This window comes from Saccharomyces mikatae, assembly GCF_947241705.1.
Source record: "Saccharomyces mikatae IFO 1815 strain IFO1815 genome assembly, chromosome: 1".
Taxonomy (NCBI): domain Eukaryota; kingdom Fungi; phylum Ascomycota; class Saccharomycetes; order Saccharomycetales; family Saccharomycetaceae; genus Saccharomyces; species Saccharomyces mikatae.
The window spans coordinates 71,917-98,703 of record NC_079256.1 but is presented as its reverse complement, the minus strand read 5'-3'; the positions used below and the strand labels follow the sequence as shown (position 1 = coordinate 98,703).

General features: G+C 39.3%; 12 protein-coding genes across 12 annotated transcripts; 6 read left to right on the top strand and 6 right to left on the bottom strand.

The window, feature by feature from the left end:
• Positions 1–71: 71 nt before the first annotated feature.
• On the bottom strand, positions 72–1,679 carry FRT2 (Frt2p; the record flags this gene model as incomplete). Its single annotated transcript, XM_056224585.1, has 1 exon — positions 72–1,679. The coding sequence occupies one exon, from the start codon at positions 1,677–1,679 to the stop codon at positions 72–74; it is 1,608 nt and encodes a 535-aa protein (XP_056080202.1).
• Positions 1,680–2,318: 639 nt separating this feature from the next.
• MYO4 (myosin 4) lies at positions 2,319–6,728 on the top strand (the record flags this gene model as incomplete). The annotated part of the gene is made up of 1 exon (XM_056224474.1): positions 2,319–6,728. The coding sequence occupies one exon, from the start codon at positions 2,319–2,321 to the stop codon at positions 6,726–6,728; it is 4,410 nt and encodes a 1,469-aa protein (XP_056080201.1).
• A 140-nt stretch (positions 6,729–6,868) lies between these two features.
• Positions 6,869–7,336, bottom strand: SNC1 (SNAP receptor SNC1; the record flags this gene model as incomplete). The annotated part of the gene is made up of 2 exons (XM_056224363.1): positions 6,869–7,120; positions 7,235–7,336. The coding sequence occupies 2 exons, from the start codon at positions 7,334–7,336 to the stop codon at positions 6,869–6,871; spliced, it is 354 nt and encodes a 117-aa protein (XP_056080200.1).
• Positions 7,337–7,589: 253 nt separating this feature from the next.
• On the top strand, positions 7,590–9,872 carry GIP4 (protein phosphatase regulator GIP4; the record flags this gene model as incomplete). Its single annotated transcript, XM_056224252.1, has 1 exon — positions 7,590–9,872. The coding sequence occupies one exon, from the start codon at positions 7,590–7,592 to the stop codon at positions 9,870–9,872; it is 2,283 nt and encodes a 760-aa protein (XP_056080199.1).
• A 258-nt stretch (positions 9,873–10,130) lies between these two features.
• On the top strand, positions 10,131–11,279 carry PRP45 (mRNA splicing protein PRP45; the record flags this gene model as incomplete). Its single annotated transcript, XM_056224141.1, has 1 exon — positions 10,131–11,279. One exon carries the CDS (start codon positions 10,131–10,133, stop codon positions 11,277–11,279), a length of 1,149 nt encoding a protein of 382 aa, XP_056080198.1.
• An 81-nt stretch (positions 11,280–11,360) lies between these two features.
• On the bottom strand, positions 11,361–11,888 carry POP5 (RNA-binding protein POP5; the record flags this gene model as incomplete). Its single annotated transcript, XM_056224030.1, has 1 exon — positions 11,361–11,888. The coding sequence occupies one exon, from the start codon at positions 11,886–11,888 to the stop codon at positions 11,361–11,363; it is 528 nt and encodes a 175-aa protein (XP_056080197.1).
• A 755-nt stretch (positions 11,889–12,643) lies between these two features.
• Positions 12,644–13,870, top strand: FUN19 (Fun19p; the record flags this gene model as incomplete). Its single annotated transcript, XM_056223919.1, has 1 exon — positions 12,644–13,870. The coding sequence occupies one exon, from the start codon at positions 12,644–12,646 to the stop codon at positions 13,868–13,870; it is 1,227 nt and encodes a 408-aa protein (XP_056080196.1).
• Positions 13,871–14,008: 138 nt separating this feature from the next.
• On the bottom strand, positions 14,009–14,878 carry MTW1 (MIND complex subunit MTW1; the record flags this gene model as incomplete). The annotated part of the gene is made up of 1 exon (XM_056223808.1): positions 14,009–14,878. The coding sequence occupies one exon, from the start codon at positions 14,876–14,878 to the stop codon at positions 14,009–14,011; it is 870 nt and encodes a 289-aa protein (XP_056080195.1).
• A 266-nt stretch (positions 14,879–15,144) lies between these two features.
• On the bottom strand, positions 15,145–18,111 carry FUN12 (translation initiation factor eIF5B; the record flags this gene model as incomplete). The annotated part of the gene is made up of 1 exon (XM_056223697.1): positions 15,145–18,111. The coding sequence occupies one exon, from the start codon at positions 18,109–18,111 to the stop codon at positions 15,145–15,147; it is 2,967 nt and encodes a 988-aa protein (XP_056080194.1).
• Positions 18,112–18,379: 268 nt separating this feature from the next.
• Positions 18,380–19,489, top strand: RBG1 (GTP-binding protein RBG1; the record flags this gene model as incomplete). The annotated part of the gene is made up of 1 exon (XM_056223586.1): positions 18,380–19,489. The coding sequence occupies one exon, from the start codon at positions 18,380–18,382 to the stop codon at positions 19,487–19,489; it is 1,110 nt and encodes a 369-aa protein (XP_056080193.1).
• Positions 19,490–21,212: 1,723 nt separating this feature from the next.
• Positions 21,213–22,715, bottom strand: CDC19 (pyruvate kinase CDC19; the record flags this gene model as incomplete). Its single annotated transcript, XM_056223474.1, has 1 exon — positions 21,213–22,715. One exon carries the CDS (start codon positions 22,713–22,715, stop codon positions 21,213–21,215), a length of 1,503 nt encoding a protein of 500 aa, XP_056080192.1.
• A 2,250-nt stretch (positions 22,716–24,965) lies between these two features.
• CYC3 (holocytochrome c synthase CYC3) lies at positions 24,966–25,769 on the top strand (the record flags this gene model as incomplete). The annotated part of the gene is made up of 1 exon (XM_056223363.1): positions 24,966–25,769. One exon carries the CDS (start codon positions 24,966–24,968, stop codon positions 25,767–25,769), a length of 804 nt encoding a protein of 267 aa, XP_056080191.1.
• Between the last annotated feature and the right edge of the window lie 1,018 nt (positions 25,770–26,787).

Sequence of the window (26,787 nt, the reverse complement as noted above, 5' to 3'; positions counted from 1 at the left end):
TACATTTACATAATATATATAAAAAAACTAAATAAACACTATTAATGTATGAATATTCACTATTATTAGCGCTATATTACATGTTTGCCGATATAGTATATGAAGATGATAATGATGAATAAAAAAAGAACATCAAGTGCCTCGTTGCGGTATTTAGACATAAATCTTACGTTCTTCTTAGAAATCATCAAAGAATTTTCCAAAGACAATAAACTTTCCATTTTCCTCATTGCTTCCTTTCTGGAGGCCAATCTCTCCTTGCAAAAAGCCATTCTTTGCTCCAGATCTTGTAACTTAGCCACATTCGTATCTATTGTATCGGTCAAACGTGACTCGAATGATTCAGGATTTTTCTTGTCAAAATCCTGTTTCAAATTCATTAGGTAGTCTTCTTCAACAAGCTCTTTCCACTCTATGGTCCTGAACCTCAAGTCTCTGAGATCCTTAACAATTTTGTCGAAGTTAGTGATGTTTTTAGCCAGGTCATTCTCATCTTTCAGAACCCCATCCTTCAAGTTGTGCTTCAATAAGGTTTCTGTCTGCTGCAGTTGCAATCCAATATGGTGCTGATAATAGTCTAGTTCATCAGAGTTCAACGAAAGATTCGAACTACTATATCTGATATTTCCAGGAGGTTCAAGCGGGTCAACAGCCAACGATTGTGAAAATGATGTTGAGGATGAAGACGAAGATGAAGAAGGCAATGAAGATGAAGATGACATCGAAAATGACTTATCTGATAAATCTTTTGAAGGAAGCTCATTGGAATCATCAACAGCAGAAGTAGATTCGGAAACTACAGACGCACTTGAATCCTTGGAGAAAGAAAAACGTGACACTTCTTTATTTGGAGACGATTCAAGGTCATGATAAAGTAGGCTCTGTAACGATAAGTCTGCCTGCGAACTGGAGTTACCATCTGATACATGTGAATGCGGTCTAGAAACCCGTTTAGAAGACTTGAGCATGCTATTGGGCAATATCGGATTGAAAGGTGGTGCTAACGTAGAAGACTCTTTGGACTGTGCAGATGAAGAGGGTTCCATCGACTTCAAAAACCGGTGAACCAATCTTTTCTTATCTTTTACAAACGATCGAGAAGGTGACTTGAGACCGCCTTTGTCGTTGTTCTTATAATGATGATGGGCTGGGTGCTGCTGCACTTGCAAGGCCTTGAACGATGGGGGGAAATGGTCTTTGGCGGAGTTTCCACTATCGAGAGGCTTCGATTCAATATCATGCTGCGGGAAGGGTCCTTTAAACGTCGCAACTACGTTAAAAGGGTGTTTTGGCGAGAGTCCAGACGATTTCATCGTACTGAGACATCGTACTTTATCTGGGGCTGTGTTAAACATGCAGTCACTGAACATAGCAGTCGAAGCTGATGTATAGTCGGGAATAATTTGACGATGCAGTTTATGACGAGCATGATGGTGTTCCATTTCATATTTCTGTTCCTTGTCGTGTAGTGCTGCCAAATTACTGTGGGAAGCTTGCCATCCCATATTTGGTTTAGTCTCAACAGTAGATTTGTGACCGAATACAGCATCTGTTCCTTTAGAAGTCAACATTTCCTTTGCATCTGCCAGGGGTCTGACTTCTAAACCATCTTTATTACTGCCACCTGTGTCACTTAAACCAATCTGTAAAGAGGAATGCTTAGCCTGATCATGCTGCATTATATTTGAACAAATACTACACCGTGCAACGAACTGCCACGACAGTTATATCCCACTTATTTTTTTGATCAATACTTGCTAACAATAGAACAATAGCTTTTCAATCTTCCCCTTATTTTATTTCAAAAATCCATCATCAGGGCTTTATAAACTTTTTCTTAGGCTATTCGAATAGATTATTAGGGTATACTGTAAAGTCTCAAGATAAAATACAGGTCTTTTGAATAAGTTGAGTCGGGTTAGAGACTTTAATGTTTACCATTCTTTAGGGTTTTGAGAATAATGAAAAAAAAAAAAAAAAGAAATGACTGAAAAATTCGAAAAAATCTCGAAGATTAATAGTAATAGATGAGAATAGGGTCTCTTTTGTGGAAGATCTGCAATTGTAAAAAATCCTCTCTTTGAAGCCCGGCCCTTTGTTCTGATTCTGCATCCTCAATTCCTTGATTTCTAGGGAGCTATTGCCTTTTTTTCTTTACCCTTTCTTCTTTTCTTTTCTGTTCTAGCTGAAGACGTTATACCAGTTTGGTGAGACGATATATTTCTAATACGATACCCTTTTGTTCTTCTTTCTATAATTTATTTCAATTTCAACCCCTCCCCCAATAAAAAAATAACCCTCCGTAACATAGTTCTCCCATGTCTTTTGAAGTAGGTACTAAGTGTTGGTATCCTCATAAAGAGCAAGGTTGGATAGGCGGCGAAGTAACCAAGAATATGTTCTCTGAAGGAACGTACCATTTAGAGTTAAAGTTGGAGGACGGAGAGACTGTGTCCATTGAAACAGACAACTTGGAAAGCGACAGCAGTAATCCTTCATTACCTGTACTTCGAAACCCACCTATTTTAGAGTCCACTGATGACTTGACTACTCTATCATACCTGAACGAGCCTGCGGTGCTGCATGCTATAAAAAAGAGATACTTGGATTCACAAATTTATACTTATTCTGGTATTGTCCTTATTGCAGCAAATCCTTTTGATAAAGTTGATCATTTATACTCTCGTGAAATGATACAGAGTTACTCTAACAAACGTAAGGATGAGCTGGAACCGCACCTGTTTGCTATTGCAGAGGAGGCTTACAGGTTTATGCTTCGTGAAAAGACTAACCAAACGATTGTTGTTAGTGGTGAATCTGGTGCCGGTAAGACCGTATCTGCGAAATACATTATGAGGTACTTTGCTTCAGTTCAAGAAAACAATGGGTGTGAAGAAGACGTGGAAATGTCCCAAATTGAAAGTCAGATCTTAGCTACTAATCCGATTATGGAAGCCTTTGGTAATGCCAAAACTACCAGAAATGATAATTCTTCTCGTTTTGGTAAATATTTGCAAATTTTATTCGATGAGAATACTACCATAAAAGGGTCCAAAATTAGAACATATCTTCTGGAAAAATCCAGATTAGTTTACCAGCCAGAGGCAGAAAGAAACTATCATATTTTCTACCAGATTTTAAAAGGGTTATCAGAATCGCTTAAACAAGAATTGCATCTGTCATCTGCCAAGGACTACCATTATACCAACCAGGGTGGACAAGCGAATATAACTGGTGTAAATGATGCTCAAGAATACAAGGTAACTACGGATGCTTTGTCGTTGGTAGGTATAGATCACGAGACTCAACTCGGAATTTTCAAAATTCTTGCTGGTTTGCTGCATATTGGTAACATTGAAATGAAAATGACCAGAAACGATGCATCATTATCATCAGAAGAACCTAACCTGCTGACTGCATGTGAACTACTGGGTATTGACCCCTTCAATTTTGCAAAATGGATTGTCAAGAAACAAATCATTACGAGGTCTGAAAAAATTGTCACAAATTTGAATTATAACCAAGCACTAATTGCCAGAGACTCTGTGGCTAAGTTTATCTATTCTACGCTTTTTGACTGGTTGGTGGACAATATCAATAAAACATTGTATGATCCTGAACTGGACCAACAAAACCATACATTTTCCTTCATTGGTATCCTGGATATATATGGATTTGAGCATTTTGAAAAAAATTCGTTTGAACAATTTTGTATAAACTATGCCAACGAAAAACTGCAACAGGAGTTTAACCAACACGTTTTCAAATTGGAGCAAGAAGAATACGTTAAGGAAGAAATTGAGTGGTCTTTCATTGAGTTCAGCGATAATCAACCCTGCATAGACTTAATTGAAAACAAACTTGGCATACTCTCTCTTTTGGATGAAGAAAGTAGGCTACCATCAGGTTCAGACGAATCATGGACTTCGAAACTATATTCTGCCTTCGATAAACCGCCCTCGAATCAGGTTTTTTCCAAACCAAGATTTGGACAAACGAAATTTATTGTGAGTCATTATGCTGTCGATGTGGCATATGAAGTGGGAGGTTTCATTGAGAAAAACAGGGACAGTGTTTCCCTAGGGCATTTGGATGTTTTCAAGGCAACAACTAATCCAATTTTCAAACAAATTTTGGACAACAGAGAATCTAGAACTGATGACGCTTCTCAAGATCAAGATACTGAAAAAAAGATGATGATTCCAACAATGCAAAGTCAAAAGAAGCCAACTCTAGGATCTATGTTTAAAAAGTCCTTGGGAGAATTGATGGCTATCATAAATTCCACGAATGTTCATTATATTCGTTGCATAAAACCAAATTCTGAAAAAAAGCCCTGGATGTTTGATAATTTGATGGTACTATCGCAACTAAGAGCGTGTGGCGTGCTGGAAACAATTAGGATATCATGTGCAGGCTTTCCATCAAGATGGACTTTCGACGAATTCGTCCAACGATATTTCCTCTTGAGAGACTACGACCAATGGAGTAAGATTATTTATAGCCCAGACCTCCCAAGAGATACAATCGTAAACTTCTGTCAATCTATTTTAGATGCTACCTTCTCAGAATCTACCAAATACCAAATTGGTACTACCAAGATTTTCTTCAAAGCAGGAATGCTTGCATTCTTGGAAAAAGAAAGGATTAATAAAATGAATAAAATATGCACCACAATACAGAAAAAGATAAGAGCTAGATATTATAGAAACCACTATTTGCAGACAATGAAATCTATAAAAAAATTTCAAAATCAATTAAGAAGTTTATTAGTTCGTACAAGAGTTGATCATGAACTAAAGTTCAGAGCTGCCGTATTGCTTCAAAGTAACATTAGAGCAATATGGAAACGTCAATACTACAAATCCATTGTTATACAAATAATAGAACTACAATGTGCTTGTAAAAGAAAATTGATTCTCGATAATATTGAGAGGCAATTCACGCTCATGGCAACAATAAGCATCCAAAGCTACATCAGATCATATAGACACAAAACACATTATAGAACAGCAAAAAAGAGCACCATACTTGTACAAAGTTCTATGAGAAGGCAGTTAGCAAAACGAAGGTACATAGAATTGAAGAAAGAAGCTGAAGAACGCCTCATTATGGCTAATTCTGGGATTAGTTTGTTAGAAGATTCTATCGAATTCAAAAACTCGTTCATTTTGAATTTAGAGATGCTGAACGATTCGTATATTAGATTAACTAAGTTACTGCAGGGTGATTTGTCAAATATTCCCTCCAAGGAAAGACAGGAGTACAAAACGCTAGTAAACGGTTATAATGAAAAGATCTCAAAGTTGAAAACGTCACAGGTTAAAATCATGAGTATGTTGAATGAAAGGAATGCGTTAAAGGAGAAAAAAGAAAAACAAGCTACTTTAATTAAGTCGCATATGCAAAGCTTAGCTGCCATCAAAAGTAAAAAGCCTTCACGATTAAGCGATGAAATTAAATCAATGAAGCAAGAACTAGCGTTTATTGAAAACGTAATTGCACAAGACTTCGCCACAACATATTCTGCAAATAGGAATGACAAAACGAGAGGTCTAGGAATAGCAGGACAGAAAGTAAGGTCAAAGCTAGTTAATGTGATCCGTAGAGAATCTGGAAATCCTGATCTACTAGAATTACTAATGGATTTAAATAGTTACACATTGGAAATCACAGAAGGTTACTTGAAGAAAATAAGCATTACTGAAGTGGATGATGATAATGTTCTCAGCCCTATACAGGTCATTACTATAATCACAGATAGCCTAGTAAAAAATGGATTGTTGATTCAAAGTAGCAAGTTCGTTTCAAAAGCCTTATTAACGATAGAAACCATTGTTATGAGTCTACCAAGGGATCAAACAATGATAGGCGGTATCTTTTGGCTAAGCAATCTTTCTAGATTTCCCTCATTTGCCGTACAACAGAAATTATTATATGATGGGAATGCCAAAGACGATAAAGATAAGCTGACGCTGGTATATTTGAATGATTTGGAGAGCGAAACCATTAAAGTTTTTGATAAGATTTATTCCATTTGGTTAGTAAAGTTGATGAAATATACCTCAATGAATATAGAGATCAGTGATATGATTTTAAACGATAGACTGCTCAAAAATTCAGGTAATGAAAGGTTTGTTAAACTATTCTCATTTCTAGATGAGTTTGATAAGGTCATGTGTAAATTTCAAGTCAGCAACTCGATGCGTACAAAAGTTTACAACGATATCCTGAAGTTTCTCAATGTGATGCTATTCAACGATCTAATAACCAAATGTTTCACATTAAATTGGAAGTACGGATTCGAAGTAGATAAAAATATAGGGCAGTTGATGACGTGGTTTGAACCAAGAATCGAAAATGCTCGCTCCAACTTTGTTCATATGATTCAAAGTGTTAAGATATTACAAACGAAAATGACCAATCTGAACGAGTTTAAGCTGCTATTTGATTTATGGTATGCTTTGAATCCCGCGCAAATACAAACTATTCTGATGAAGTATAAGCCTACTAATAAAGACGAAGCAGGTGTACCGAACGAAATCTTAACTTATATGGCTAACTTGGTAAAAAGAGAAAATTCGGTTCTGCCTAGGAAGATGGAGATTATGCTTTCTACCAAATTTGACTCTGCCAGAAGTCATCTGTATCATGATACCGATGCAATGCCTCGTAGCTTCAATGCAGAAGGCTTAGATATTGTTAACAAAATTTTAGAATTAAGCTAGAAGTAAAAATGATGAAGTGCATAGACGCGCACACGCACACACAAACATATATATATATATATATGTATATATATATATATATATATGCATGTTCACTACATATGGAAATACCCTATATACATTGTATTGCAAGTAAATTTCTATCGACTAAAGTGAACTGCAATGGGCACGATGATCACAACAAGTAATATGATGATGACTAAGGCTAAACACAGTTTCATCTTTAAATCCTTGTACCACATTGCTTTTCTCACTCTATTGGCACCTCTCTTAAAACCTTGCGCAGAAACTGCCAAATTATCGGCTTTATCTTCAATGGACGTTAATCTTTCACCTCTTTCAGCCACTTTATTTATGTTGTCTCTCATTATTCCTACAGTATCATCAATTTCCTGTAAAATAACATGATATACGTATACATACATATACGTAAAAACATTAACGACAAAAACAGTTAGTAAAATGCTTTACTTCCTAGATGGCACTATGTGGTTTCCAGTACTTACAGCTTGTAGTTCAGCAGTTTTGGACTTGGACTGGACATTCTGGGGTCGCTCTTCATCCTGCTCGGATAGAGCATATGGATCAAAAGGAGCAGATGATGACATGAACGATGAATATGTTGCCTTCGCTCTGTCTTCAGTGCAAAACTCTAATTGTTCATTATTACTTTGCGATCTTTCTTATAGATGCTGTGAGAAAGACCCTTAAAATTTCTTGTTACCCTGCAACATATAATTAAATTAGCGGAAAGAAGCATAGTAAAGACAGATGATTGATGTTTATTGTTGATTGAATGGCTCTCAAAGAAGCGAGTCGAAGCTGAGTCTGGAAGACTTAGACTGGTTTTATTACTATAGTATGGTGGATGTGCAAAAGAGAAAAAAATTGCTTGCTAAAGCTGCTGCCAGTGTTTCTGTCCCGGCAATCAAAGGTTCGATTCCGTTGGACTCGTTCGATATAAAGATCATTCAATACAAGAATGCTCTTTATAAGTTGAATGAACTAAACAGGCTACTGAATATACTGGTACCGCATTTGAAGAAAAAGAGAGAGAAAAATGATGAGTCCTACAAAATTATTCCCCTTGTTAATTTCATCTTATCGCTTTGTGAGGGCCCTATTTTTAATGTAAGCCCCGTATTAGCTAAGAGGTATCACCTACTCTGTCAGTTTCAGTTGGTAAAGCTGAACGAAGTGCAACAGAGATTATCAACTAATTTTATTGATGTCGAGGGGTGGATGTTCTCTGAGGAGGTACCCCTAGATTATTATAAATCGTGTATATACAATAACTCGCTTCAGTGGAAGATTCTGCATTGCCTTTCTTGCATTGCCCAAAATGCCATCAAGATTTACAATGCTAAATTGAGACAGATTCTGCTGGAAAGGGATGCGTATAAATCCCGGTCGCTTTCGTTTGACACTTCGATCATTGAAGATCTGCTAAATCCAGTCGAAATGTCATTAATTCTGGATTTGGCGGTCTTGATCAACGACCCAATTAAGGATAAGTCCACTAATTCCTTTTACAAGTTGCAATGGCAAGTAATGGAAAAGTTGAACTCCTGTGTTCTTTCAAAAATCTTTCCCATTCTGAGAGCCTATTATAACCAATTGCAGAAATTTTCGGAGAGAAGACCTATTTCGCTGCAAAATTTACAGAAAGATCTGCCGCATTGGGAATGGACCTTACACAGGATATACACTTTCCACTTACGTGTCTTTTCTGTGCTGTGTGTCATTATTAGCCTCTCTAGACAAATTTTTTTACCGAATAAACAACACTTCTTAGATATTAAAACAAGATTGTGTAGCGAAAATGCGTATGAATATGATCTGATTATCTGTGAGTTGAGCGCTTTATTATCCCCAGAGAACGATGATAGCACGGCTTTGTTGGAATTGCAAGAGAATTTGAGGTTTTGGACTCAAACGACTCGTACCGATAATAATTTATCGAGAACACCTATTTTCCACCTTCAGTCTGGTCTGGTCATCGAATTGTTCAATAATCAGATCTGCAAAGTTATACCCAAATTGAGATCCATTATGACATTATTGTCTAGTTGGATGGATTGCTGGAAATATATTGAAAAAAATTACAAGACCTTTGATGGTACCAATGACTTACAAGATACATTGAGTGAAAAACTAGAAAGGGATAAGACGGCTTATTTAGAACGTAAAAACACGAAAAACAAGTTAAAGAAAAGGCCATCAATAACGAAGCTACCAGCCTCACCTTCTCCATGTCCCTCTCCCCTCTCTTCAGCAAGTCCATCAAGACAACCGTCATTCGAGAGCATAAGAACGAGAGCAAGAGCTCATCTAGCCTCTACTTCACCTAAGTCGCCCTCACTTTCGCCTATAAGGACCACCTTTAACAATAAGAGTGTAGAAATGAAGAAAAATATGGTGTCCCCAGAGAAAAGAAAAATAGTTAACGGCAGAAGACCAAGATCCTCCTCTTTGCAATCATATACAAACAAACAACAAACCTCTTATCTGAATTCCACAAGGCATCCGCCAATAGTTCCCCCTTCGAAGCTCAACACTCAAAGATCAAATTCCTTGCAGCCCTCAACGATGACATTGAATCAAAGAATTGTCCAGGATACGGTGCGCCATTTGATGAACAAAACTTCGTCTACACCCAATTCATCTGCATCTTCGTCCTTGGCACCTTCGCCCAAGATACCTAGTATAAATAACACCTCAATGAAATCATCAAGCACCCTGACAACCAATAGCAGTGAGACTTTGGCCATAGAGACATTAAATCTAGATCCAGAATTAAGCTGCGGTGATTTATTGATTAAAAGGGTGAGATTCACTGGTGTACCGCCAATGACTGAAGCAGAAAACCCTAAGCCCACAAAGGTCGGGTGGTACAAGAAGCCAGCAGTGCTGCACTATCCCCCAATTCCTGCATCAGCAATGATTAAGCCATTACAACACAAGTCCAGATACAACAAATTAAGACAAGAAGAAGGCTTCACCTTTAGAAGAAGTCTTCGGGATGAATTAGAATTGGAAAATGGTGATAGTAGCTCAGAAACTACTATGATGCCATTTGGGATCGAAATCAAGGAGTCGACTGGGCATAGAATAGCTTCTAAGATCAGAAACAAATTGAGATAACTCTGCATCTAAAAAACTTCTCGTCATGTCCCTTATAAAAAGCCATATATAAATTTATGCACATTCTTCAATGTTTTGTTTGATGCTTCAAAAGTACTTATATTGTTCTTAGTTTTTAATCTTAGTGTATTAATGTATTTTCCCACGAATTGGGATTTTTTTCCAGGGAAAATTTCATGAGCTAAGTTCATATTACTGAGTTATTATTGTACATAGTAAAGAAGTGACGGAGCAACACGTCAACAACTCTAATCAAACATGCTAAGTAGTAGGTTACCACCTCCAAAACACTCACAACGACAGATTTCGAGTACCTTGAGCTCAGATCGTGTTGAGCCGAAAATATTAACTAATCAAATCGCCAAAAACATTAAGCTTGATGATTTTATTCCGAAGAGACAATCTAATTTCGAACTATCGGTACCTCTTCCGACCAAGGCAGACATCCAGGAATGTACGGCAAGAACCAAGTCGTACATCCAACGGCTAGTCAATGCGAAATTGTCGAATTCAAACAATAGGGCATCGTCGAGATATGTCACCGAAACGCATCAGGCACCCGCTGATTTGATATTGAACAATGGCCGGCATATTGAAGTTGTTTCTAAGCAGATGGACCCATTATTGCCAAGGTTTGTTGGGAAAAAGGCTAGAAAGGTAGTTGCACCCGCGGAAAACGATGAAGTGGTGCCTGTTCTTCATATGGGTGGCAGCAATGATAAAGAAGAAGCTGATCCAAATGACTGGAAGATACCTGCTGCGGTATCGAACTGGAAAAACCCCAATGGTTATACCGTGGCCTTGGAAAGACGTGTAGGTAAATCCTCTAACAATGAGAGTAATATTAATGATGGGTTTGCGAAGCTTTCTGAGGCGTTGGAAAATGCTGACAAGAAGGCAAGGCAAGAGATCAAGTCCAAAATGGAATTGAAAAGGATTGCCATGGAACAAGAAGCACTGGCTAAAGAATCTAAGTTGAAAGAGTTGAGTCAGCGCAGCAGGTATCACAATGTGTCCTCTCAAACGGGGGCAGTAGTGAAACCTAAGAAGCAAATGAGTACAGTGGCAAGACTAAAGGAGCTGGCATACTCCCAAGGAAGGGACGTGTCTGAAAAGGTAATTCTGGGCGCAGCAAAGCGTTCAGAACAACCGGATCTACAATATGATTCAAGATACTTCACAAGAGGTGCAAACGCTTCCGCTAAAAGACATGAGGACCAGGTTTACGATAGCCCACTTTTTGTCCAGCAGGACATTGAAAGTATATATAAGACCAACTACGAACAGTTGGATCAAGCAGTTAATCTCAAAAGCAAAGGTGCTAATGGTTCTCATGGCCCCATCCAATTCACGAAAGCTGAATCCAACGATAAACCAGAAGACTACGGAGCTCAGAATGAGCAGTAGGGGAGCAAAGTATTCCTCCTCTTGCATTGTATTATAAATATCAAAAAAATTACTGCATATACATCTACATATCAATATATTCTAATCGTTCTCGTTTTCGATCTCGTTCTCGTTTGTATTATCTATATTCCTCAAGTCGTTAACAGCAAAATCGTTATCGCCGAATCGTGATGATTGACCACTCTTAATTAGATTCAAAATTTTAGAGTTTCTTCTCATGGCAAATTGCTCTATTTTCTTAATAGTCCCACTTACCTTGACGGGGTTCACGATCAGTTCACCAACATCGCCAATTTTTGACATCAGCATCAATGTCATGATAACAAGGTCGCAATCCTCTCGATGACATCGTATTATCCCCGTAGACGTCCTATTCGAGAAGTATTTCACCTGTAAAAGAGAGCTACACTTAGCAGAACCATAATCACCCAGATTCAAAGATAGCGAGCGTCGTATTTCTTGCACTATCGACTTTATGGACACATCCGCCGGCGATGCCCTATGATGCGAAAGCAATAGGTCTACCTTCGACATGGTTTCCTCGACATTGCTGTTTGTAGGGGGAAACAGAATTTCAAAAAGGATGTATCTACTCTTCAAGCGCACCATTTCTGTCGTACTGCCTTGCTTGTGCCACTTCTGATATCACACTGATCAGAAATAGTGAGAAGTGAAATATTTTTCAAAAGCGCTGAACAACAAAACAAAACACAACAAGAGCAATAAAGCAAATCAGGCAACTGGATAGAAGAGCTGGAGTAATTGGTATGGCCTATATGTTATACGATTAGTTCGAGGCGGCTTTTTAAGTAAACTTAAATGGAGAAAAGAAAACCTGCAATTACTAGTGTTACTTGGCAAGACAAATGCAGAATGCTGTGGCGGAAATATATAATGAAGGCGCCAGCCGGGGCATAAAAGGCCTTGCATGATTGGTATAGTGATTATTGCGCAAAGTAAAGTAACTCAACTCACAACTGCATATGAAGATTGCCTTTCTAGCCCTTCCTCCAAAGAGGTAGACATCAGCATGGGTTAAACTAGGTTCAATACGATGCCAATAGATCGACCCACGGCTATCACAGCTAGACACCTTCAGAACGAGATATTTGGACTTGTAAACGAGCATATTATTGGCTCTTAGTGCACATAATACATCATTAGTGAATACTACTCACTAAAACTGTTGGAGCATCCGTGCACCTCAGCTAGATAAGGTGCAGGGGTCTATCAAGAAGCCCCTTCTTCCCAAGAGAATCGGTTATAAAACTAGCCACATAGTCTATTCCCATCCCTGATATGGCACGTACACTGGGCATCGGGAAATAGAATATTAACGCATCATAACAATTGTAGGGGAAAACATGGGTTTATATTCTCCTGAATCTGAAAAGTCCCAATTAAATATGAACTACAATCCAAAGGATAATTCGCAATCCATTTTCAGACGTTTGAACCAGAATTTGAAAGTCAACAACAATAGCAACGATAACGATAGAAGTGGTATGAACATGAGTGATTTTAGCAATGCTTCACCATACGGGCGTTCGTACAACGTTAGAATTAACCAGAACTCACAGAATAATGGTAATGGATGTTTCTCTGGGAGCATTGACTCCTTGGTTGACGAACATATAATACCATCTCCACCTTTGTCACCCAAACCAGAGTCAGAATTGCACCATAATGGCATATCCCAGATATCTTCCTCAGCACTGGTGGAATCTACTCCCAAAGGCCTAGTAGAGGATGTACTGTTCGTAAAACCTGCATGGCCGAATGGGTTATCGAGGAAAAGATATCGTTACGCTACTTATGGGTTTTTGTCGCAGTACAAAATTTTCAGCAATTTGGTTCAACCATATTCTAAGAACATTATCAACAGGTACAATAACTTGGCCTACAATGCTAGACAAAAATACTCTAAATTTAATGATGAAATGACTCCTTCTTCCTCTAGATTACCTTCCCCAATAGCATCTCCTAATTTGAATAGACAAGCGAGATATGATATGAGGAAACAAGCATTTTACAATAACAATTTGGAGAAGTTTGAATCAGATACCGAATGGATACCCCGTAAACGCAAAGTATACTCACCGCAAAGAAGAACGATGACTACGAGTCCTCATCGTGTTAAGAAGTTCTCGCCCTCGGCATCCGCCCCTCATACTAATATTGCGTCCATCGAGGCGATTCATGAAGCCCCTCAGTATATACCTAATGTCTCATGGAAGAAACTACCAGACCTATCTCCGTCTTTAACTACCCTTCCTGCAGACTCTAATAAATCACTAAAAATCGAGTGGAAGGGGTCTCCAATGGACCTCTCCGCCGATCCATTAAGGGACGAACTACATCCTGCTGAGCTAATGTTGGCTCAAACTTTACGGTTACCTTGCGACCTATATCTGGATTCCAAGAGAAGGTTATTTTTGGAGAAAGTTTATAGATTAAGGAAGGGACTACCATTCAGAAGAACTGATGCTCAGAAAGCCTGCAGGATTGATGTAAATAAGGCATCCAGACTGTTCCAAGCTTTCGAGAAAGTTGGTTGGCTACAGGATTCAAATTTTACTAAATACTTATGATATTTAGGGAGTTACGCATTTTACATTTGTTTTTCTTTTCTTTCAGCATCGTTTTCTAGATAATACATTCATAAAAAACATACATTAGTACTTACATTACATCTTACATCGAACTAAACACTTTTTGCTACTTTTATATTATAGCAGTTCGTCAAGTAAATCCAATTGGGGATCTTCGATATTTAGATTGGTGATCTCTCTTTCTTGCTTCGTCACACCCAATTCACTAGAATGGTTTTCTCTCTTGTTATCATCTAATAGCCCCAGTTTTCGTAGGACACTGTTCGTCCTTGAATCGAGATATCGCGTTCTATAATCCTTTGGATTAAGTTTACCATTGGACTTCAATCTCTGTAATAATGCCTCAACTTCTTCCGTTGAACTAGTACTCTCACTGTCGACATATAATTTACGCAAAGAATTAGTCAGTAACGTTACCGTATCATCTATAGGTTGTAACGACCCTAGAATTGTTCGCAATTGCTCATCATCCTTGCATTTCAGTAACTCGTTTAATTTTTGCTTGAAACCTCTTATGGTCACTAGTAGTTTTTTCACTTTGGCAACACTTTTCAATAGCGCTTCATTCGTTTTGAACGCCAACTCAACATTATTCACTTTCTCTCGGAGTTCTTCCTCGCTTCTCTTTAACTCGTTATCATCTACGATAACTAGGTCCTTCTGATTCTCCAACCTAAAGACATTGGCGTCTAAATACTCTTCAGGGATTCGAAGGACGTTTCTTAAGACGTATAGTTCTAGTTTGTCAAAATTTTTATCTACGGAGTTCTCGAGTAGCGATTCTAACTTGGCAACACCACTTTTAATTTCTTCCCCATAATCGTTTTCACCAATCCTGCTCTTAGATAGTAGATACTTCTCCATGGCAGCTGTGCATTTGTACATGATTTCATTTACAGCATTAATGATATCGTCGACAAGTGAAATGGGTGGGTACCCCAAATGCTCTGTCAATATTGACGTAGATCTCATAGTTGGTGCGGACATGGCTGTTTCGATGTTTGTAGGCTGGTCCAGTTATATTTGTTAGTAGGTCATCTTGAGTTCATAGCTCCAATATTTACCTTTTCATTTACGCGTAATATGAGAATTTCCGAAGTTGAAGACAGCAAGCAAGATAAGAAAATGGCAATAAAAGTAAGATAGAATTGAAAACTAATACACAAAGGCTCACATTTTATATACAATTACCTATTTAATTCATTAAAAATTTGTAGAATGTGATGTGGGTTGGCAAGCTATGTTTGCCGTGCTCATTCGATACCAAAAACGACCTTCAATTTCTTCAATAGCAACCAGTCGGATCTGGCAACTTGGTCTCTGAAGGCTTTGTCCTTTAAGGTATCAATTGATCTTCTTGAAATCAAAGAGTATAATGTATCATTTTCGTCAACATGACGGCCCCAGATAGGTTGTTGACCAGATGGATCTTCTAGACGAACAGCGACACCAGCGGCAGTTTGGCCCTTCTTGACTTCTTGGACAGGTTGATGGTTTATCTCTAAAGAGATGACTTTACCCAAAATTAAAGTTTGCCTTTCCTTTGTGACAGGGTCAGTTTTCACGGCACAAATAGGAGTCCCCACACGCAAAGTACCCTCTAAAACATCCACACCGATAATCATTGGACCACGTTTGTTAATAATTTGTAAGGTTTGTAGGACACATGGGAAAATAGCGTAGTCCAGGAAATCTTTACGACGCTCTTCCAACAGTTTCTCTTGGTATGCTGTAAATGAATCGAATAAATGATAGATAATGTCGGCATTGAAGATTTTGATTCCTTCTTGTTCAGCATATTGTTCAGCTTCCTTATCCACTTTGACATCAAAACATAACATTACGGCATACTCTGGCGCCTTTTCCAACATTGTTGAAGCCTTCATAACGTCACGCTTGTAAACTGGACCTAGCCCAATAGACATCACAGGAATTTTCATATCTTTCAAGAAATCCAACAAAGCTTCCAAAGAACCCAAAGTGGATGCTTGAACAACAACACCTTTACCGGTTGTGTCAACGGAATCCAACAACCCAGTCAAATCGTCCATTACATCGTCCATCAATTCATCTTCGTCGTCTTCTGGACCGACAACTAGCAACCTAGAACCGGAAACGGCCTTTTCCAAATCGTTAGCGGCAATCTTAACACCTAAAGCAGCCTTAACTTCTTTGTGATGAACGTATTCAGATTTCAAACGTAATTCACGCAATGGTTGAGGTGTCAATAATGCCCTGATATTTGTTACGATTGGACCATTCATACCACACAGTACGATGCGATCACCTTCCCTTAGATAACCATTGGATAAGATAACATCAATTGTGGTACCAAAACCTTCCACGACTTTAACTTCCAAAATAGTGGCTTCCACATGAGATAAATACATTAATTGCTTAGACATTCTCTTTTGCGTCAACTCTAATAACAACCACAATAAATCTGGAACACCTTCACCAGTGACGGCAGATGTTGGAACAATAGAAACATACTTCGACATGTTTTTGTTTTGGAAGTATAATTCTGAATTCAAACCTTGTTCAGCTAATTCCAATTGAATCTTAGAGTATCTAGATTGGAATTCCTCTTGAACGGCTCTGGACTGTTTTGCAAAGGAGTCTCTGAAGGAGTTGTTTGGAATTACTTTCCAGTCATATAATCTATCAATTTTGTTCAAGGCAACAATAAATGGTGCTTTCCTGTCCCTTAATAGCTTGATAGATTCAATAGTTTGTTGTTCCAAACCATGCATTATATCGATAACTAAAATGGCGATATTACACAAGGAAGAACCTCTGGAACGTAAGTTGGAGAAAGATTCGTGACCTGGTGTATCGATGACCAGAAGACCTGGGACGTCGAAAGTTTGTTTTTCATATTCAGCCATAACCTTTGTTTTAGCCTTGATAGCATCGATGGGGAAATAAGTGGCACCAATCTGTTGAGTAATACCACCAGCTTCACCACCTTGAACGTTGGTTTGTCTAATCTTATCTAACAATTTAGTCTTACCAGTATCGACATGACCCAAAATACAACAAATTGGGGAACGTAAATCTTTTTTGTTTGGAGAGGTACTGGATGGGGTTGAAATGGCTACTGGAGTGCTTCTGACAACTTCCTCTACCTGACTTCCTTCTTCTTCTTCCTTTTCTTCTTCTGCATCTTCATCTTCCTCATCTTCATTTTCATTTTCATAGTTTACAGTGGTTTCCTGTGTAGTAGTGGTTTCTTCATCATCATTATCATCGAAAGCCAAATTTTCCCAATCATCAATCAAAACATCTTCAGCTTCTTTGAGTTCGTCTGGAATAACTTCAGGTTCTTTTTTGGAATCAAATTTGGTAGCTTCAGAAGCACTTTCTTGAGTGGTTCTCTTCTTTTTCTTGCTGTAGACAACCTTCTTTGGTTTAGTTTCTTCTCCATCCTTTTTGGACAAACCGGCAACCTTAACATTACCAGAAGACAATAAAGCAGCACGTCTTCTCTCTAGAAGTTTCTTTTCTTCCTTTTGCTTTCTTGTCAATAATTTACCTTCAGCCTTTAATTTTTCACGCTTTGCCTTTTCTTTTTCTTTCTTGGCTGCTTTAGCTTCTTCTTTCACTTTTTCTTCATTAGCCAATCTTTCTTCTTCTTCTTTTTCTAACCTTTCTTCTTCCTCTCTTTCCAATCTTTCTTGTTCTTCAAGCTGTTTCTTCAATTCAAGTTGACGTCTCAAAGCAGCCAAACCAGCAGGTACTTTCTTGGCCGGTTTCTTTGTGCTCGTACTTTGCTTGTCATCGTCGTCCTTGGACTTCTGTGATTTTTCAGCAGCAGCTTTCTCGACATTCTGCTTGTTCAATTCCTTGTTCTTTTCTTTTTGAGCTTGCTGTTGGGCCTTCTTCCTGGCAGCTTGTTCTTTCTTCTTTTGCTTCTCCTTCTCCTTTTTTTCCTTTTCCTTTTCCTTCTTAGATTTCAGTACAGGCTTACCGTCCTTCTTCTCTTCGATAACCTTCTTTTCCTGCTTCTTCTTCGATTGCTTCAAAGTAGACATGAAGTCACTTTCAATGGCCTCAGCTCCTTCAGCACTTGCACTAGCTTCTTTGGAAACATCATCCACGCTAACGCTACTTTCAGGATCTGGAGTTGCTGTGGCGCCAATTTCTTCGCCCTGGGTAGCATCTTCCTCGAAATCCTCGTCCCAGTAGTTCTGTTGATTCTTTTTGCTCTTTTTCGCCATCTTTCACTTGCCTGATGTTGCTGCTTGGCCTTCCTTTCCTTCGTAGCCCACCTTTTACCACCAATTGTGGTGTAAGATCTCTTGCTTTCTATGGGCGAATCTTGAAAAATTTTTCACATCACAAGCGACGAGCCCGATTTTTCATCGATGAGCTATAAGAGTTTTCCACATTTAAGATGGGATACTACTATAACATGGAGGTGCCATGATGGGTTTATTCGAAGCTAGTTGCAGTAAGTGCGAGCGTAGTGTTGTTGATTAAGCAAGGATGTCTACTACAGTTGAAAAGATTAAGGCCATCGAAGATGAAATGGCCCGTACCCAAAAGAACAAGGCTACGTCCTTTCATTTGGGTCAATTAAAGGCCAAACTGGCCAAGTTGAGGAGAGAACTGTTAACTAGCGCAGCATCTAGTGGTGGTGGTGGCGCAGGTATAGGGTTTGATGTGGCTAGGACCGGTGTAGCGAGTGTGGGATTTGTCGGGTTCCCGTCGGTGGGTAAATCTACATTACTGTCCAAGTTAACGGGTACTGAGTCTGAAGCTGCAGAATATGAGTTTACCACGTTGGTCACCGTTCCAGGTGTCATCCGTTATAAAGGTGCCAAGATTCAAATGTTGGATTTGCCGGGTATCATTGACGGAGCCAAAGATGGTAGGGGTAGAGGTAAGCAGGTCATTGCCGTGGCAAGAACCTGCAACCTGTTATTCATCATTTTGGATGTGAACAAACCTTTGCATCACAAGCAGATCATTGAGAAGGAACTGGAAGGTGTGGGGATTCGTCTAAATAAAACTCCTCCTGATATTTTAATCAAAAAGAAAGAAAAAGGTGGTATTTCCATCACCAACACAGTTCCAATGACCCATTTGGGGAATGACGAAATTAGAGCCGTTATGGGCGAATACAGAATAAATAGTGCTGAGATTGCCTTCAGATGTGATGCTACCGTGGATGATTTGATTGACGTATTGGAAGCTCAGTCAAGGAGGTACATGCCTGCCATTTATGTCTTAAATAAGATTGACTCCCTTTCAATAGAAGAATTAGAGTTACTTTACAGAATCCCAAATGCGGTGCCCATTTCATCCGGTCAGGATTGGAACTTAGATGAACTGCTACAAGTTATGTGGGACAGGTTAAACTTAGTTCGTATCTATACTAAACCAAAAGGCCAAATACCGGATTTCACTGACCCTGTAGTTCTAAGGTCAGATCGTTGTAGTGTCAAAGATTTTTGTAACCAAATTCATAAATCTCTGGTGGACGATTTCAGAAACGCTTTGGTCTACGGTAGTAGTGTCAAACACCAACCTCAATACGTGGGGTTAAATCACATTTTGGAAGACGAAGATGTTGTTACCATCTTGAAGAAATGATTCTCAAAAAGAAGAACTAAAATGAGAAAAGACAAAAAAATTCATGATCGAATATACAACTATTTGTATTTGAAAAGGGGGTACCGGTTGTTTTTTTCGCTGTTTTTCTTTTACCGTTTGTGTATATAATATCTATAACATATAATTGGATCTACATAATTAATTAAAAAAAAACAGTCGTAATAATTATAAAGGCGATCCAGTTGAGTGCCTTCAAAAACGGCCTCGCTTAATAGGATCCATAAGAACTTTGCTATCAGTAGTAGAACTTTCGGGTGAAGTCCCACATCTCCTCTTGAATGAACTTGTTTGTTTGTGCTTTAAAAATTTCTGCGTTTGACAATACTCCCTTAGTTCTTTATCATTCAAAATCTCAAGTTCATGTGATAAACTTGAACTTGAGATAAATTTAGGATTGCTTTCATATACTGTAAAGAATCTTGAATGGGAACTGAAGTATAGTAAGTAGCCATCCGAGATATGAGAAATTTGATAAGTATAGAATCATCTGGCTGTGATGATACGACCAAAATGTTCCAAAATTTCTAAAAGATTCAAAGAGCGCTAACAAGTCATTGAAAGCTTGGTATTGTATCAGTGGGGGTTCGCAACTGAGAACATTCGAATTACAGAACTGCGGTGGTGATTGTATTACTTCGATTCGTGTTTTGTGCTGAAGATATCTTCATCTTTTTGCCCATTTGCAAGTACTGGCCAACAAGCTTCTGTAATAGAATTGTATTTTTTTGTATATACAAGTCCATAGTGGGCTCGGTGGTTACATTCGTAGTAATTGGCGAACAGATATTTACCATGAGTGAATTTGTATTCTGGAAATACTGTGTATAGTACGATGCTATATTTTCAGTACTCAGGTTAACTCCAATGATGAACTTTATATTTTCGTACTGTAAGAGAATAGGTTGTGCCAGTATCTCACAGGATCCATAAAAAATATCATTATCCAGCCTCTGTAATTTTAGGTCATCTGCATTACTTGAATAGTCCATTTTCACACTTTTGTGAACCGTAGTATTCTTTGTCTTTTTGCGAACTTATTGGCAATTTACGTTACCGATTATATAAGCGACATAGGTTGGAAACGCATCCAGTCAGCTTCCTCGAAACACATTGTTAAACAAGCAATGACGTTATAAAAGGTAAAGGTACTGAATAGCCAGAATAATAGGCACAGAGCACATTCATCACTTCTACGATAAGAAGAATTCTATTTGAATGAAAATTTTGAACGCGAAATAAAAAATAGGACACTAAATGCTTCTGTCCGCGTCATTTTCAATAAAAGATAGACCAAACTAAGGCTTAGAAGTTCAGAAAAGGATAGTAGCACTGGCCTTCACATTCGTGTATGTAGTACTCTAGAGAGCGGATGTGCAAATCTGTACATATCTAGCATTGTTCTTAATTTTCAAGGCTTTTCCCCTCCTCAAGATAAGATTTGATAGACCAGTTTTGAGGAAAGATTACATTGAGAAAGACTTTCAGAAAAATCACAACTTTGCTTCCCTGCAGCAAAATCCAGAGAATGAGTGGTAACAATAGCACAATACTCTTTTCTTACAGAATACCTTATGAAATGTATGTTATTTAAGTAACTTATAAATCTTTATCAGAGTTAAAAGAAAAACCATGTCTTTATATAAAATTTAAAAAATAAAATTTAACAAAAAATTAATATCTTCATTCAATCATGATTCTTTTTTTAAACGGTAGAGACTTGCAAAGTGTTGGAGTGACCAGCACCGGCCTTGAAACCTTGGATGGAAACGTAAGTGTCGTTGTCCTTCAAGATACCGAATTCCTTAGCCTTTTCAATACCGAAGTTGATACGGGCTTCAACATCTTCAGTCCAGTCAGAGACAGCTTCCTTTTCGAAAACGAATGGGAAGACACCTCTGTACAAGTGAGAGAATCTAGCAGCTCTTGGGCATCTGGTAACCAAGATGATTGGACAGTTTGGTCTGTACTTGGAAACCAATCTTGGGGTAGTACCAGAAGTGGACAAGACAATGATAGCCTTGGCCTTTTGTTCGAAAACGGCAGCGACGGCAGAGGCAGCAACGGTTTCGGTGGTGGAGGTTGGCTTTGGAGTACAGTTTCTCATGTCATCGTAGTTTGGCAAGTAAGCAATAGCTTGTTCAGCAATGACGGCGGTTTCAGCCATGGTAGTGACGGCATTGATTGGGTAGTTACCCTTGGCGGTTTCACCAGACAACATAACACAGTCAGCACCATCCAAGATAGCGTTACCGACATCGGAAACTTCAGCTCTGGTTGGTCTTGGGTTGTAAGTCATGGATTCCAACATTTGGGTAGCACAGATAACTGGCTTACCGGCCAAGTTAGACTTAGCGATCAACTTCTTTTGAACGGCCAAGACTTCTGGAGCTGGGATTTCAATACCCAAGTCACCTCTGGCAACCATAACACCGTCAGTGACCTTCAAGATTTCGTCAAAGTTGTTGACACCTTGTTGGTTTTCAATCTTGACAATGATCTTGACATCCTTACCTTGTTCACCCAAGACTTCTCTGATGGTTAAAACATCGTTGGCAGTTCTGATGAAAGAAGCGAAGACCATGTGGACACCGTTCTTGACACCGAATCTCAAATCTTCCTTGTCCTTTTCAGACAAAGCTGGCAAATCGACATCGGTACCTGGTAAGTTAACACCCTTGTGGGAACAGATCTTACCGGCGTTCAAAGCCTTGACCTTCAAAGTCTTGTCATCAACAACTTCCAAAACTTGGAAAGACAAAACACCATCATCAACGTAGATGATTCTACCAGCGGAGATGACCTTGGTGATGTTCTTGTAGTCAACGTACATGATCTTGTCGTCACAAGCCTTAGCGTACTTGTCATCAGTGGTGAAGATCATTTCGTGGTTTGGTGGGATTGGGTAGTCAACATCGTTGGTGGTGGTACCAGTTCTAATTTCTGGACCCTTGGTGTCCAAAGCAATGGCCAATGGTCTACCTGGGTACAATTCTTCGGACTTTCTGGCGTTGTCAACAACAGACTTGTGGTATTCGTAAGAACCGTGAGAGAAGTTCATACGAACAATGTTCAAACCAGCCTTTCTCAAAGCAACCAAGGTTTCTGGGTTGTTGGTCTTTGGACCGATGGTACCAATGATGGAGGTTCTTCTCAAGTCGGAACCAGCAACAACGTTTAATGAGGTCAATCTTTCTAATCTAGACATTGTGATGATGTTTTATTTGTTTTGATTGGTATCTTGTAAGTAGAACCAAAAGAAAATAGTAAACAAGTCAAGGTAAAAAATGAATATGAGAAAAGAATAACAAGGAAACGTATAACAGAATACCTTAAGAGGGAAGCATGAAATAATTGGAAAAAAGAGGTACTTGAAAATGAAAAGTTACTAAAGAGTATTTATAATTGAGAAAAAGAAGCCAACGAAAAGTGTTTTGATGACGAGCCGTTTTTTTTTTTCAGGAAGACACTAGAGGTACCTACCATCATGGGAAGGGAAGAAAATAGCTTGGAAGACATCACAAGCATTCATCACTAAAAAAAAAATATGCGTTTAGCTAAGACCCATCAAACAAAAGCACTCACTCAACTCAACTGAGTCCAACGAGAGGTGAAGGTTAAGCAGAAGAAGGTTTTGTGACGGTACAAGAAGCATTTACGTAGCCATCATGGAGAGTTGTAATATGGAAATTTCCCAATGCGTCAAAGCAGAACGACCCACGTGGCAGAGGTTAGGTCGAGAACCACTTTCTGAATGAAGTAACAGAGACAAACATCACACGCCATAGTGGAATCTCGCCCTTACGCGAGAAGGGAAAACAATAGAACCGAAATTGTGGAAGCCCAAGGTGTGGGTGTACAAATTTCTATCGTTTTCTTTTTCTTTTTCTTTTTCTTTTCCATTTTACTAACCGGAAAAACTATCCGCCGGCGATGATCCTCGTCTTGGAAAAATTCTGTTTTTCTACTTTCTTATTTTCCGCATTTTTTTCATATATATATTCTTGTAAAGGCGCTACCCTGAACCTGTCACCGCCGACGAATCCGGGGAGGAAGGATGACGGAATCGGCGGCTATTTTTTTTCTAATGCAGTTTTCAATGAGGAGTGTTTATTTACGTTTGGATCAAGTCCAAGGCCGAAAAACAAAAACAAAAATAAAAATCTGGCTTTTTTTGTTGTATTTCCTTATGGTGATGTCAAACCTCAGAATGCACCAACGCCGATACACATTTTAATCTGTTTCGAGGGATCCGTAAATGATCCATTTTTAAAATTGTTAGGTGATCTTGCTACGCCGGAAGTCTACGCATCCATCCGGTCAAGATTAATCTTCTCTCTTCATTTTATTTTTCCATTACATCTCTTCTTGCGTTCGTAAAAGTTTAGTAAATATCTGGCCGGGCCTATTCTCTCCGCTATCTGAGCCGTTGTATCTCCGTAATACAGTCATCTTTTATCTCACACGCAAAGTGTAAATCAAGAAGCACATATTACTATATGCTTACTCGCCTCTTTCCCTTTGCTTTAGCTTGTTTTTTATGTTTAGGCATAAAACTCCGCCTTGAAGATAATACCGACTAAGGTCTTCCAAGTCCCCCCGACAACAAGACGAGAAAAAAAACTACAGAGTAGAAAACTAATCTTGGTTTTCTCTACTGGGCGTCGTGCTCCCTGTGGATTTCTCTGCCGATAACGACTTAAAGCGCTCCAAATGTGAAGTAATCTAAAATGAAATGCGAACTCAAACATTGGAAAAACCTTGATGGTAGCCTCTAACTGGCATCATAGCGGGCTGCCAAGAATGCATATTCGGACGATTGCTTTTTTTCTTCTTCTTTTTTCTTGCCTTTTTCACCGATATCGGGTTCCTTCTAGTAATCGCCGGTGCCTACGTTTTTGCTTTGTCTGATATCGGTCTTCTTAGCTCGCATGCGTATGAGGCCAACCCTAACCAACAGGCTAATAAGAAAGCACTACGGTGAGAGTGGCTTAGTAGCGTTCAATACTGGTGCCTGAGGAAACCACCAGTGGTAGTACAGAAACGCAACAATGCAGCAAGTTCAACGAAATTAAACAACCGTCTTTACAGGGAGAAATAATCGCATTTGACAGTAGCAACTCTCTGCTGGGACGTTTGCAGCACTGTGGAACGTGTGACCGAATTGCGTAGGTGTTTGAAAAAAATCGAAAAAAAATAAATTCCAAAAAAGAAAGAGCATATGGTAGCGCCGCGCACAATGATTGTCCTTCCCCGCCTCTTTTTCTATTTTCTCTTTTTCTCCTTATTTTTTATCGTTTTTTCCCTTTTTTTCTTTCCATCGGGAAATGATAATCAAAATTTTTCTCATCTTTAAAAGCGAAGATCAAGGAAAATGAGATATGTAGCTACTAAGACAATGTTTCTAGTACACGAATATTGCACATAGAGCGAAGCATATACAATATAACTACGAAAAATGGGCTGGTTTTGGGCAGATCAAAAAATTACAAGCAAACATATTGGTGGGACAGCAGCAGCAGCACCGTCCGGGTGCCCTGTAATGCAGCAGTCGCCATCACCACAACCCTCCGAATGCCCAGTCATGCAGGGCGATAACGAAAGAATAAACCCGCTGAACAATATGCCCGAGTTGGCCGCATCCAGACAACCCGGCCAGAAGATGGACTTGCCTATTGACCGGACTATCTCCAGCATACCCAAGAGTCCCGATAGTAACGAGTTCTGGGAGTATCCCTCTCCACAGCAAATGTACAATGCTATGGTCAGAAAGGGCAAAATCAGCAGCACTGGCGAGGTCGCCGAAGATGCAGTGGAATCCATGGTGCAGGTCCACAATTTTCTCAATGAAGGCTGCTGGCAGGAGGTACTCGAATGGGAAAGACCGCACACAGACGAGAGTCACGTTCAGCCCAAGCTTCTGAAGTTCATGGGAAAACCGGGAGTTTTGAGCCCTCGTGCTCGTTGGATGCACTTGTGCGGCCTACTGTTCCCCTCCCATTTCAGCCAGGAACTGCCCTTTGATAGGCACGACTGGATTGTCCTCCGAGGCGAGCGCAAAGCGGAACAACAACCACCGACCTTCAGGGAAATAAGATACGTCTTGGACTTCTACGGAGGACCTGACGACGAGAACGGAATGCCTACTTTCCATGTCGATGTCCGTCCTGCTCTGGACAATCTGGACAATGCTAAAGACCGGATGACCCGTTTCCTACACCGGATGATCTCGGGTCCGTCTTCCTCGTCCACAACCCCTTAAATGATATACAGTCTGCGTATGTATGTGTAAATAGCCAAGTACGAAATAATCTTCTCATTGCAGCCACAATCAATCCGGGTTTTGATATAGTTTATCCACTATATTATCACCAAATGCACCTTTATCGTGTGCCACGGCGGTAAAACAAAAAAAAAATACAATCTCCAGGGGTGCGGGACCTTCTGTGCCGGCTACCACAGGGCTGACAGACATTTCCGCACAAACCCAAGTTTTCCGTTTCAGGAAATTTCCCGAAACGGAAAACTTGCTATCGCTTATATGCTGCGGTGCATGGCTGTTCTTCCGCTTTAGGAAAAAAGTTGGCGGGTTTTCTCGACGGGCAAATGTCGCCGTTCGTCTCGTTTGTACGCTTGGCCTGCAACGAATCGGGCAAAAAATTAAAAGACTAACTAATTCATTCAATATCTCAACGCTGCGACCGTGATGATACCACAAGTATGCTGATATGAATCGGTCGCTCTCATTGCGATAGGTCTTTCTTACCTTCTTCTCCCCCCTTCCTCCCCCAGCCAAGTGGCCGGTTTTCCTTCTGGGGAAGTGTCGCAACTAAACGCTGTGCTCAAACCCTAAAGTGCGAACTTCGAAGAAGAAAAAAAGAAAATGTGAAAAATTATCAGGCAAGAAAAAGAAATGACCAAGCCTGCTCTCACTGTAAAGGTCAAGTTGCATAGTTTTACTATCGGATTGATGTCCCTCTGCCACATTTCCATTTTTGGTGTTGATTTTTCGCCCTCATCTTTTTTTCTTCATCCTACCTATTTATAATTTGTATATCTGTGCTTTCCTCGAGCTCTCAATCTTTCCATTTTGCAATTTCTTGTATAGTGGTATTTTTATTCAGTTTCTTTCTTAAATTTCTTGTAGTAGTGAGTCTGCCAGTCAAATGGAATTCTAAGGAAAGAGGACTATACCCATTAGGAAACGTATTGCCCGAAGAGCCTCCTCTACCGACCTAAAGCACCTTTTTCTCTTTCTCTTTTCCTTTTCTCTCTCTTTT